The following is a 13,264-nucleotide window of genomic DNA, read 5'->3' on the forward strand; positions in this document are numbered from 1 at the left end:
ACTGTAGTCAATGGGGCTTACTCCCAAGAAAGTGTGTAGCTGCACTTTCCTGGGAGTAAGCCCAATTGGCTATAATGGACTTACTTCTGAGTAGACGTGCATAGACTTGGGCTCTAAGGCTGCAGCCCTAGCCACACTTTCCTGGGAGTAAGCCCCATTGGCTACAATGGGACTTACTTCTGAGTAGACAGGCTTGGGCTCTAGAAGGGGATTTTCTCATCACTTTCCAGCGACGAGGTCCCACCGCACCACGGTCGCTTGCAGGCTGCTTGGCTCCGCTCCCTGCTGCGAACCTCCCCCTGCCCCGCCCCGGGGTGGCTTCCCCCTCCTGACGCTCCTCCCCTACCCAGGGCTCAGCCAGTCAACGCGAGGCTGTGACATCAGCGCAGGGAAGCCGAGCCGGGGGAGGGAGGGAGCGAGATGGACACATTGTAGCGATTCCTTTTCCTGTCGCGGCGTTCGATCGAAAGCCAGCCAGCCAGCCGGGGCCAAGCTGGGGCGGGGGGGCTTCTCAGAAGGGGCGGCCGCTCGTTCCAGAGAGAGGCCGATCGCGACGCCTGGAGGGGATCCAGGGCAGAGGGATCCACCAGAAGGAGATCGGGTCTGCTCTCGGGGAGGAAGCGGGAAGACACTGAGTTGGGATCCGGCCGCTGGGAGCAAACTTCCTACTGTTGGGGAAAGAAGAGGAGGAGGAGGGGAGAGGCGAGGCGGGCAGGGGAAGAACCGCTCTCGGCTGCGGACGGTGCCATGCTGTCCAACTCTCAGAACCAGAACCCCCAGGTGCTCCTACCCAACCCGCCCCCTCCTCCCCCGCCGCCCCTCCAGCCTCCGCTGCCGCCCCAGCAACAATTGGCCCAGCAGCAGCAACAGCAGCAGCAGTTCCCCCAGTTCCACCTCAAGTCCGGCCTCCCCATCAAGAAGAATGCCATCACGGATGACTACAAGGTCACCACGCAGGTCCTGGGGCTGGGGATCAATGGGAAAGTTTTGGAGATCTTCAACAAGAAGACCGGAGAGAAATTTGCTCTCAAGGTGAGTGGGGGACCGGATCTGTGGTCCTTCTGTCCCCCTTTTGGTCCTGATCGCCGTTTGGATTTGATTGGGGGCGGGGTGCTTTAGGTCACAATCCTATCCACACTTTCCTGCGAGTAAGCCCCACTGAGCAGAATGGGACTTACTTCTGGTTAGACACGTGTAGGATTATGCTGTTACGGCCCAACCCTATGTATGTCTACTCAGAAGTAAGTCCCATTAGAAGTCCCATTAGAGGCCCCTACTTCTGGGTAGACACGCGTAGGAGTGTGCTCTTACAGCCCAACCCTATGTATGTCTACTCAGAAGTAAGTCCCACTAGAGTCAGTGGGGCTTACTCCCAGGAAAGGGTAGATAGGGATTGAGCGGTTCGTTTTTTGTTGGAAAGTTTCGAGAGAGTCACTCGGAAGCTGACTTTTCTTTCACCCAAAGAAGCCCTACAATGAATGGGGCTTCCTTCCTTACTTCTGGGAAAGGCTGCTTGGGATAGGGCAGGAGTACAGGGTCCCCGTTGGACCTGTCGCCTTCTGGAGTGATCATCGCCGGCAGATCGACCGGATCGGTTCTATGCTGGAGCGAGCGTGACGTCTGTAGCCCGGGGGTGGTGGATCGGCGTCTTATTGTGTCTAGTTAGTGTATCACCCCCACGATCGGAGGAGTTGGGACGGAGGCGCTGCTTGAGAAGTTCTCCACTTACTCACCCTTGGAAAGTTCTGTGTCTTTCCCCCCCTTTAATGGTAGGGGGCTGTTGATGATGTAATCACATGGTGGATTTTCCTCTTCCCCTTTCTCGCATTGAAGCAGATTCAGCATTTGAACGAGATAGGAGTTCCCCCAAAAGGGGGGGGGGAATCCCCAGAACACAGAGACTCTGGCTGCAATCCTATCCATACTTACCTGGGAGTAAGTCCCATTGACTATAATGGAACTTACTTCTGAGTAGACATGCATAGGGTTGGACTGTGTGACTCTTGTAAGTATTAATTCCCCCCCCCACCCCCTAAGAAGTTGTAATGTGTTTGGTGATCAGCTGTTTCCTAGGAGCCAGAGATCAAAGCAGGATGTGTTTGTAGAGGGAGGGACACCTGGATGTCTGTCCTCCTTCTGATCCTTTTTCAGATCTCCATTGGGGGGGCAGGCAGGAGAGAGAAAAAGAGCAGGAGGGCTTTTCTTGGACAGCAGCAGCTGCTGATAGATCTGGTGGTGGGGCCGCTTGAGACCCAGGGGAGAATGTGCCTAATAGGGAGTGAAAGTTGGTGGGGATTCAGACATACAGACATCCCATTCATGCACAAGCAGTCACTATAGGGTATTGTGGTTTCTCCCGCTACCCCCTCCGCCTTTTAATTTCAGTAACGTTTCTCTAAAATCTCAAAGTCGGTTCAGGGTTCCTGGAATTTAGAGAAACAGTTTTGCCATATCCTAACTGGCAAACCTCTTTCACCCTCACCAAGGATGTCTGGGAGAAGGGGAAAGGAACAATGGTGAAATTGACCCCCAACTTTTTTTTGGACTTGACAGCAGAAGGAAAATGATTGTTGGATTGTCCTCTTGGCGTGGGCCTTAATCTTGAGCCCAGGTCTGATAACCCATTCAGACCACTGAAGGAGAAGGGAATTTTGAAAATGCATGGTAAACAAACCTGTTGACAGTAGTGTGGATGAAGAAAATGGAGATTCTTCTGACATGTGTGTTGATGGTTCATGTGTTGTTTCTCAGGTTGGACAATGAAAATGGAGCTTCAGGTGGCTTGCTGCTGTCCTGTGGGGCCCTGTTACTGTCAGTTCTTCTAAAGCCATTTTTGTGTACATCACCACCAGGGATGTGCGGTGGTTGGAGAGGCAGGTGAGGCAGAGCCTCCCCACCGGAGTTCTTTGAAAAGCACCACCGCCGCTCACGCGCTCTGGGTAGCGGTGGTGCTTTTTGAAGTAGCCTGGTGGGAAATCTCTGCCTCCCCAGCCTCCCCATCACCACATGTCCCTGTGTGCTACTATGCAATGTCTCTGCGATTTTGAAGCATGCAATACTGTGTCTGGATATAAGGCAAAAGAGGACCATCTTAAAATCCACTATGAGAATGATCTTATTTTCATACATGACACTAAAAGTGTTCTTTGCATTTTCTGTCATATAGATGTAAAACCGATGTTGCCCAGAACGGACACTCAATGTTAAACGGGACTGTTTTCTACATGCTCTTTTGCACATGCACGCAGAACATGCAAGAGGCTCCAAGATGCTTTCAGTGTCATGTTGAAAATCCATTTGTATTCAAGTGACAGAGCAGTTTAAGGGGATCTGTGGTTTTGATAATTACGGTAGTGTTTCATGAAAATATTCATAGAAAATATCTCCTTTAAATTTACAGTGAGGTAACGTGAGACTGGGGGTGTGTAATGGTTTTGCCATGGAACTTTGGGATTCCATGTTCAGATATCCATCTGCTACATTGTGCTGTACTACTTGTTGGAAAAATCTTGACAGTATAGTGGATAGTGCCCAAAATGGACTCGGGGAAACGCATGTTTAAATTCCTTTATAGTTCAAGTTATATTAACTTTATATAAAAGTTATATAAATTTAATTTTATAAATCTATAATTTACATCAATTTATATTAGTTAGAAACTACTGTATGCTAACAACACACATGTATTGACCTACTGAACTAAAAGGCAGCATTTTCAAGGGGTGACTGCACACTCATTTATAGTGTGAGAAGAGTGAGTGACTATTGTGTTTTGTTAGTGGAAGCTTGTGCTACCTGTGAAGTGGGAATCAGCTGATAGAGCCATATGATGGTAGGACTGCACCACTTCAGACTGCAAGTTCACAAGTTTTGTTGAATTTTTTATGCTCTGCTAACATAAATTGAAAATGAGCCCATTGGACAAGTGGGCTGGGACAGAACCCGTGTCCCTTGATCTACTTTTGAATAAAATAAATGGCCTAGAGCAGTGGTTCCCAAACATTTTAGAGGCTCTAGAGCAGGGGTGCCTAAACCCTGGCCCTTGGGCCACTTGTGTCCCTTGGCGGTTCTCAGTCAGGCCCTCGGGGAGCCCCAATGAGCCTCTGGCCCTCCAGAGACTTGCTGGAGCCTGTGCTGGCCCAGTGCAACTGCTCTCAGCCTGACAACTGTTTGACCTCTCATCTGAGCTGTGGGACGAGGGCTCCCTCCACTACTTGCTGTTTTATGTCTTTGATGCAGCAGTGGTAGCGAAGGAAAGGTTGGCTTTGCTTTGTGCAAGGCCTTGAGATACTGCAAGACCTTCATTCATTCATATAAGTTCCAGCTCTAATATAGTCACTTATGTAAATTTATTCAAATTTTAAATGGTAAATTAATTCTTTCCCAGCCCCTGACACAGTGTCAGAGAGATGATGTGGCCCTCCTGCCAAAATGTTTGGACACCCCCGCTCTAGAGGCTGCTACCTGCTTTATAAATGGCAAGGGGTGTGGCTGTAATGGTGATTAGGCAGCAGCACTCACCACCCCCTAGTAGTACTTTGTATAACCATTGATGCAAACAGCCTACTCTGCCCTGGCAAACCACCAAAAATTGGGTCATGACCCACAGTTTGGAAACCACTGGACTAGAGTTTTTGTTTTTTTTTAAATGGGGGATAATTCAGAACTGTATTCCCCACCTGAAGCGGTGCAGTCCACTCTACCACCTCAGAATTCCACCACTTCATTCTGCTGTAGGTAGACCATCCATAAGTAGTTTGACAGTACAATCCTATGCATGTCTACTCAGAAGTAAGTTCCATTGTATTCAATTGAACTTACTTCCAGTAAATATGGATAAGATTGAGACCTTAAATAAGTAAGGGTTGCTGTGTTGGCATAAAAGAAAATGGTAAAGCAGGGTATTAAATGCAGTGATGAATAACCCTGATCTTGACCTCTCTTCTGACATTGATCTGAATAATTTATATCCTGCATGGCTGCCTTCCAGTGGAAACTTTTTCGAAATCTCTACACGCATTTCAGTGATCTCATAACATTTTGCGTCACTCTCAAGGTTTGTTTTGTTATTTGTTTTGAAATGTACCTTCTCAGCCATACTTTTATGTAATATTTCTGCATTGGTTGCCTCTACCTGCTCACTTTTGTAATGGTTGGGTGTGTGAGAGCGGTATGCAGTTTACAACATACTACTGAATGAAAGCTGCTGGCTTTTGTGTGTGTGTGGTTGCTTCATATGGGCACACCTGGGTTACATGTGTCTTCTTTATCAAAAACTAACAAATCCAAACCAGCCACAAAAAAAAGCCAATAAAACTCAAACCCACCATCTCTTGTGATAAAACGTGAAGAATGGACACTGTGATTGCAAAGAATTCAGCCACTAAAAAAGAAAGCTCTGTAACCGTTCTTAAACTATTATTAAAACTGTTATTTCAAAGTAGGGAAAAATATTGACTATAAAGAATGCACAAACCTGCCATCTGACTATAAGACCATTCTGATTCTTTAGCATTCTCTATTTTTTATTAAATATGGTTGAGTTGGAATTCTGTTAAAAATGGAGCATTGTGGCAGTTCATTTATTGAGGCACGTGTATTTAGCATGGATCCTTTCGGAGAGACCTTTCCCCTTTTAAATGCTTTTGGAAATGAACTGTGAACTCTTAGATGAGGTGAGCATATATTACCTATTCTGAAAGAGTGGAACATTTTGTGTCTTAGACATAATTTTTCTCCCACCAGTTACCTATTCGGAAATGCTAAATGTTATCCTGCTAATTGCGAAGATCAAAAACAAGAACTGTCCTTCTGTTGCAATTATGTCTTATTTCCCCTTTTTTTCAGACACATCTGCTTTAAAAGCAACTGAAAATTTTTTTCAAGCATTTCTTAAACAAACCCTCTGTCAAAATGTCTCTCCGTAGCGTAGCCACAAATGCTAAAATTAAATAGGTGCTACATTTTTTGTTTTCTTCTAAAGACAGCAAAAGCTCTTTTCCCTAATGAGCTGAATGGCAGGCTCCTGCATTCTGCCTGAGAACGGGAACATTTATCACTATTATTATGCCTGAGACATACTAATTCTTTTTCTCTCTAAGCTGTAAATGAGTAGCTTCAGCTTCTGTTTTGACAGAATGCTCTCAATCAACCCAGCAGTTGCCTCAACCACCCTAAATTGTATGTTTCCAACACTTCCCCTGTGTGTGGACCAAACGGAGGGTTCAGGCAGAAGGGAATGGACATGCACCAGAATTTCTAGAGTCCGCCTGCTCTGAAATATGGGTTGAGATAAGGCGTGCTGGTCTCTACCTCCATTCATCTTGCCAAGAGCAGAACGCAGTGCCACAGGCAGGCTTAACTCTAGCGTTGACTTTTTAATCTTCTGGATCCAATTAAAGTGAAGTTTACAGCCTGGGAGTAATAAATTTGTGGTGGATGATAAGTTGCAGGATGTTAAAATGTGTGCGTTTAACCTAGGCCTTCTGCTGTTTATTGATATGGGATTTACCCATCTGGAATGTATGCAGCCAAACATGAGGACAATTGATGGTGATGACCTTGGCCAGAAGTTAGTATGCTGGACAGGAGGCTTATTGGTATCCATCTTTCTGTTGCTGGCCTGCAAGTGTCTTGGGTAGAACCTTCACGTTTTCGATGCAGGCTGTCTGAAGCAATGCCTTCTCCCATACATTCCTGCCTTTACCTCACAGGTCATCTGAAGGAGCTCTTCTTCAAGTGCCACCTCCGTCCCTAGTTAGAGGGGTGGCAGCTCAGGGACAAGCCTTCTCTGCAGTGGCGCGACAACTATGGAATTCCCTCCCAGGGGAATTAAGTATTCCTTCCCTCATGGCTTTTTGGTGAGGGCTCAAAACATACCTGTTTTGTCTGCCATTTGGTGGATAGGTACATAAGAACAGCCCCACTGGATCAGGCCATAGGCCCATACAGTCCAGCTTCCTGCACCTCACAGCGGCCTTCCAAATGCCCCAGGGAGCACACCAGATAACAAGAGACCTCATCCTGGTGCCCTCCCTTGCATCTGGCATTCAGACATAGCCCATTTCTAAAATCAGGAGGTTGCACATACACATCATGGCTTGTAACCCTTAATGGATTTTTCCTCCAGAAACTTGTCCAATCCCCTTTTAAAGGCATCCAGGCCAGATGCCCTCACCACATCCTGCGGCGAGGAGTTCCACAGACTGACCACAAGCTGAGTAAAGAGATATTTTCTTTTGTCTGTCCTAACCTTCCCAACACAATTTTAGTGGATGTCCCCTGGTTCTGGTGTTATGTGAGATTGTAAAGACCATCTCTCTGTCCACTTTATCCTTACCATGCACAATTTTGTATGTCTCAATCATGTCCCCCCTCAGGCGTCTCTTTTCTAGTCTGAAGAGGCCCAAACGCTGTAGCCTTTGCTTATAAGAAAGGTGCCCCAGCTCAGTAATCAACTTAGTCGCTCTCTTTTGCACCTTTTCCATTTCCACTATATCCTTTTTGAGATGTGTCTTCCGAGTAGACATGCATAGCCTTGCACTGTTAAATTTTTGCCTGGCCCACACATTGGGTCCCTGCTGCATATATGCAACATTGGGCAGAAATGGCTTAATTATCTGCTTTAAAATGTGTTAAGTTTTAATCTTTAATTTTGTCTTTAAGTTCTGTTTTCATTTTGTAAGCAGCTTTGGGGGCCCTTTCGAAGGCCAAAAGGCAGGATGTAAAGCCAGCGATGAATAAACATCTCAGTAGTCCTAACAGTAACTTTGTAAGGTAGGTCAGTGTTATCCTGCTATGGCAGATGGGAAATGATGCTGGCTTGCCAGAAGACCACCTAGTAAGTTACTGGCAAGAATAAGATTAGATTAGGACTGCGGGTTTCCTGGTTTACATCTCCTATCCTTTTGTCCCTCCAGTACACTAGGCAGAATGTCCCACTGTTTCTCTGTCTGATTAACAGTATAGCAAACACACTGATGTGTATTACAATGAAAGTCTGATCTTAGCGGAGGCAGATGTTTTGTAGGATCCTAGCAGGATCTTGGCAGTCACAGTTTGTATACATAATATTTCATTTGCATGTCTTTCTGTGGGAGAGATTTTCTCTTTAACACCCCCCATGGTGAAGAGGCGATTGAGTTTAAGCAAGTTATCAAATGTGTGAATTTCAGTTCAAAGTACAACCCAGCCGTAAACAAACACTTCCAGTTTTATTAGAACTGTGGAAGTGGTAAGAATTTGAGGATTATAGCAGATGAAACTACTTAGTTGTTTACATAGAGGCTCACAGGCAACTAACTAGTTTACGTTTTAATAATAATTGAGGGTAGCATATACAAGAAAATATGGCATGTGAATAGTAAAGCTTTACCATCACTATCTGTGCCTATATGGCAAAAAGGAGGTTCTAGTACTTAGGAATGTTGACACAAAAACAATAACTGAACAAACCAGATATCAGGAAATAATTGCAACAGGACTTTTCTTGTTTCCGGTGATGCCACAGAGGATTGGCGTGACCTGCCACCAGTAGCGACGGCTGAAATGTTCCCTGCAACTTCACGTTTCGCTTTTGATGCAGACGTTGGCCACCTGATGTTCTGTGTTTGCGTTCCCTGTTTCCAATGGTCTTGGGTATTAACACAGTCTTGCCTCAGAGGGGAAACCTCATGAATAGTAGATGACTGCTTCTGGTTCTGTCTGACTGTCTTGAGAATTCTATAGAAAGAGCTTGTTGCTAAATCTGTTCCTGTTTCTGGTGCTCTTATGTTACAGTTTTCATTCCTGTAGTGTGAGCCGTGGCAATTTCAGGGGAAGTTCTTATCACCTGTGACAGCAGGTCATGGACCTCTGTTCTTTACATTCTCAAAGTTCATTATGTGCATGCTAAATAAAATACTGGGGATTCCTTATGCAAGCATTTAAGGGTGCTGTCCTAACCCCCAATAGGCCGGTGTAATCACTTGCACCGACCCGGGGGTGTCGCAAGGCATGTAAGGCATGTTTGTGCAGACTTAGGAGTCAGAGGCCAGCACAAGGAGTTGTGCTGGACTCCCTGCACCAGATCCAGGCCTAGCGGAATAAGTTTGCGTTGGCTCTTAGCTGATGCAGGGGTCTGGGGATGGGGAGGGCAGGGAAGAGGCATTTTGGGGCAGTAGGCGGTGGGCACTCCTGGGGGCGGTGGGTGGGGAGCAGCCCCAAACTTGTGCTGGATACAGCTCAGGCCCTACTGGCCTACCTGCTCCAGCGCAAGTTAGGATTGGGCTGTAAATAACCAGAGTATGGAACAGTCATATCAGAAGTGGATTTCAGCAGTATAATAGAATCTTGCAGGTAATATTTTTCCCCCTTTAAAAAAAAAAAGTTGGCTGGCCACTGATCACTGCAGTACAAATTGAAATGGGTAAAAGCACTCAGGAGTAATTAGACTCGGTCCTGTTGAAAATCATAAGGTGCCTCTGGATAGGTTCAGATCTGAGCTGTTCTCTAGAAAATAATTCTGTAAAGCAATGGTATTCAAACTGGGGCGTCGCAATACCCCAGCCTGTGGGTCCTGGCCTCTGCCCCCTTAAGGGGTGGGAGCAGCCAGGAGACAGGGGGAAGGCAGCAGCGCGATCCATAGGATCGCGCCGCTCAGGGGGGCTGCAGGGGCTTGGGTGCACTTGCCCAAGCCTCCTGCAGCCTCCGGGGGGTGTGGGGAGCCCTGCACAACCTTCGGCAGGGCTCCCCAGGTCAGGAAAAGTGAAAGCAGAGCGATTGCGCCCCACTGCGCAAAACCGGAAGCGGAGCGCGATCACTCCACTTTCCCTTCTGGCGGGGCTACAGGGACTGGGGTGCACTCACCAGTCCCTGCAGCAGCCGTCTGTGTGTGCGGGGAGCCCTGCGCGAGCGCCTGCAGGGCTCCCTAGGTCAGGGAAAGGGAGAGTGGGGCGATTGCACTCCGCTTCCGCTTTTGCAGAGGCAGAGCAGATCGCTCCACTCTTCCTTTCCCTGACCTGGGGTGCCCTGCAGGTGCTCACGCAGAGCGCCCCGCACACAGGGATGGCTGCTGCAGGGACTGGTGAGTGCATCCCAGTCCCTGCAGCCCCCGAGCAACGTGATCCTGGGGATCGCGTTGCTGACTTATCCCTGCCCCTGCTGCCTCCCCCCCGCCCCCGCAAAGACTTACTGCAGGTTTTAAACTCCCGGAGAGTTTGAAAATCACAGCTGTAAAGTAATGAGGTAACAGTTAACTTTCCACTGACATTGGGAATAGATGTAGCTCATGAAAAGTGTTTTGTACCAACCATGATCCTTGGAAGTTTGTGGTATAGTGCCCTTATCAGTTGGCAGCTTGAAGCTTAAGGTTAAGGTATGTCAACTACTTGCCAAAATGAGACAGTGGGATCTCTTGAACCATTCCCCGGCCCCCCATAAAGCTGCTGAAACTTCCTGATGGAAGGAAGTTGTACTGTATGCAGTATGGAAAAATCTGGAGTATGTAGGTCACTGCTGCCTTTATCTGACTCTGTTCGTTGTAGTCGAGCTCCAGGCATTACGTGATGCAGATTGCGGAATTAGGAAAATGCTGTCTCAGACTGTAAATTCCTCACTGATCTGTGTTTACAACTAAGCTTTATATGAGATCAAAGGTCAGTGTGTGACTGGCTTCCTTAATACAACTTCTTATGAAAGTAATGTCAAGTGGCCTGGCCTAGATCAAGGTGTCGGAGGCTTCATTAATCCTGCATGAATTCAGGCACATAGTTCTCCTTTGGGCTTTTTGAATCCTACAGTACAGTAAAGATGGGCATTATCTTGAGCAAGTTGATAATGCTTTAGCTCTGGGATTAGATTTGCACAGTCAACGTTATGAAGACTAGAAAGGTGTCCGTGGGTTTTGAGGTGCATGATGCATCTTCAGCTGTTTTCCCTTTGTTCTACCTCTGCGTTTGTCTGTCTTTGAAGATAATTTGTAATACCTATAGCTTCTGTTCAACAACTTTGTCCTCTTCATGGTACTGTTTAGTATGAGGTCCTGCAGCCTTTAGAGTGGTGTGTGTTTGCAACAAAAACTGGGGTAATGTACCTATTTATTTACATTCACATCCCACTTTCCTTCCATGATGGAACTCAAGGCAGCATACAAAGGGTTTCCAAGTGGTCTCCCATCCAGGCACTGACCAGTCCCAGACTTTCTTGGCTTCAGCACAGTGGCAGCATTCAGAGCCGGCCCATCCATGATTCCAACTGAAGCTGTCGCCTTGGGTGTCACATTGGTTGGGGGCATCCATCTCTGTCCACCTACTTGCCTTCACTCTCCCACTTCCTGGATTGGAGAAGGAAATGGGGAATAGCGAGGAAGAGGAAACATAGAGGGGAGAAAGTGCTGCTGAGACCCTTGGAGATTGGGGGGAGCAGAAGCTTGCGCATCATTGGGAAAGGAGGGCAAGATTTGGCATGCCACCTTAGGAAGTCTTGGACCAGCCTTGGCTGCATTATATATCTTCACATTTGACGTTTCTGAGTTCCTGTGAGTATTTAAGTGTTTTAACTTATGAAGCATGTGAAGTTTTGTAGGTGCTGTATGAAAAGTAAAAATAAAACAGACCCTGCCCACAGACTTACAATTTAAAGTAAATATTCATATCTATGTGCAACTGAGAACGTGGAGTTTATTCCATGTTGTCCAGCAGATAAGGTAAACCAGCAGCAGGGTGGGCAGATCAGGGTGGGGTGGAATGGGGAGTTTCTGGGTGGGCAGGGGTGGGTGGGTGAGAGCTAGAAAGGAGTGGATCCTGGCGGCACCAATGTGTGCAGGCTCCTAACCTTGTTTCCTCTCCCCTTCCCCCCCCTTCTCAGACCTGTGCCAACAAAATAACTTGTACAGATCTGAGGATATCCATTGGGGCCATGGAGGCTTGCCCTGGGGTAAGAGAACGCAAATTCCCTTACCTCAAAGAGGCCTCCAGACTCCCTCCCCTCTGAATTTAGTGTGTGGTCCATTGGTGTGGCTGCATCAATGGGGGAGGGGGAGGTTTAGTTAGGATTGGGCTGTAAATAGGTTAAAATCTAAGGCTGTTTTTTTTTTTTTTACAGAAGAATGTAAGTCTGCAATTCAAAACATTCTTACTAGAGAGTAAGGCCCATTGGATACAGAGGTGCTCAGTTGTGAATGCCTAAAGTTGTGCTGCAAGAATTAATGATTATTTAGTTAGAAATAGTCAATTTGTGAATGTTTTTTAATGGGAGTTTAAAGGAAGAAGAGCTATTCTGAACTCAAATGTAAATTCCAAGTAAAGTAGACTTCTCATTTAATTTAGGCATTGGGGAGATGCTAAGACCAGTTTAAACTGTCAGCTGTAAAAATGATCTTGGTTCTCAGCTCGGTAGAGATTTGGACTAGATTGTGTGTATGTATTTCATTGGTCTAGTTCAGATGTAATGTTCCCAATCTCCAAGTCATATTTGAAATTTGAGAATATGTTCTGGACTCATGAGCTTATTTGCTAATTTCTCTCTCCCTTCCAATGTTTTGTTGTATTCATAATTTATTGTTTGGTGAGTGGGATAATTACACCCAAACTGGAAAGTTTTCATTGGTGTTTGCGAAATCCTCATTTAGAGCATAGAGGGCTGTTCACATGTTAAATTGTACCCTGATACAACTATGTACCCAGGAACAATAATTGTTAGTCTATACTTGAATACAGTTATTCATGTGTTTCAATCAATGCATGTACTGTGCACATGGATTGATGATCTGTAAAAATGAATCAAGGTGCAGTCATTCAGGTGGAAATATGTGCCTGGCTACAGATAGCAGCACTTGTACAGCAGAACATGTGAATAGCTATCATGTAAAGAGAATGGGATTTTATTAATTTGACATTTTTTGCACAGATCTCCAGAGTTATGATTTTTGAGTCTGTTTTACATAGAAGTTGTCTGGACTGTTGACTGATTTGTGCCAAAATGATCTGCAGTCCAAGAGCATGGAATAGATTCAACCTCTCTTCACTTTAGTCTTCTATATTTATTCTCAGTATGCCCCTCTCCTAATCATGTGCTTGGATACAATAAGCATTGTGGAACATGATCTAGTAGTTTCCCTGCAGCCATAATTAGTTTTCAGCACTTGGCTCCTTTTCTTAGCTTGGTTAATGCGCGCAACATGAACACGAGGTGCCATCTGGTTGTTTGTTTTTGTGGAGTCCTCATCTTCTCTGACTGACAGTATGTGGGAATATACTTTCTCATATTAAAATTCCAGGATGAGAGA

At 46.1% G+C, this 13,264-nt stretch overlaps 1 protein-coding gene across 1 annotated transcript in view; it reads left to right on the forward strand.

The window, feature by feature from the left end:
- The first annotated feature begins 452 nt into the window (after positions 1-452).
- The window catches only part of MAPKAPK2 (MAPK activated protein kinase 2), a 105,891-nt gene continuing 93,079 nt past the window's right edge, over positions 453-13,264 (forward strand). Inside the window, exon 1 of the mRNA XM_066626110.1 lies at positions 453-1,032. Within this exon, the coding sequence (XP_066482207.1) occupies positions 748-1,032 (285 nt within the window). The 5' untranslated portion in view covers positions 453-747. The remainder of the gene's footprint in view (positions 1,033-13,264) is intronic.

The sequence above is a fragment of the Tiliqua scincoides genome, chromosome 4 (assembly GCF_035046505.1).
Source record: "Tiliqua scincoides isolate rTilSci1 chromosome 4, rTilSci1.hap2, whole genome shotgun sequence".
Lineage (NCBI taxonomy): Eukaryota > Metazoa > Chordata > Lepidosauria > Squamata > Scincidae > Tiliqua > Tiliqua scincoides.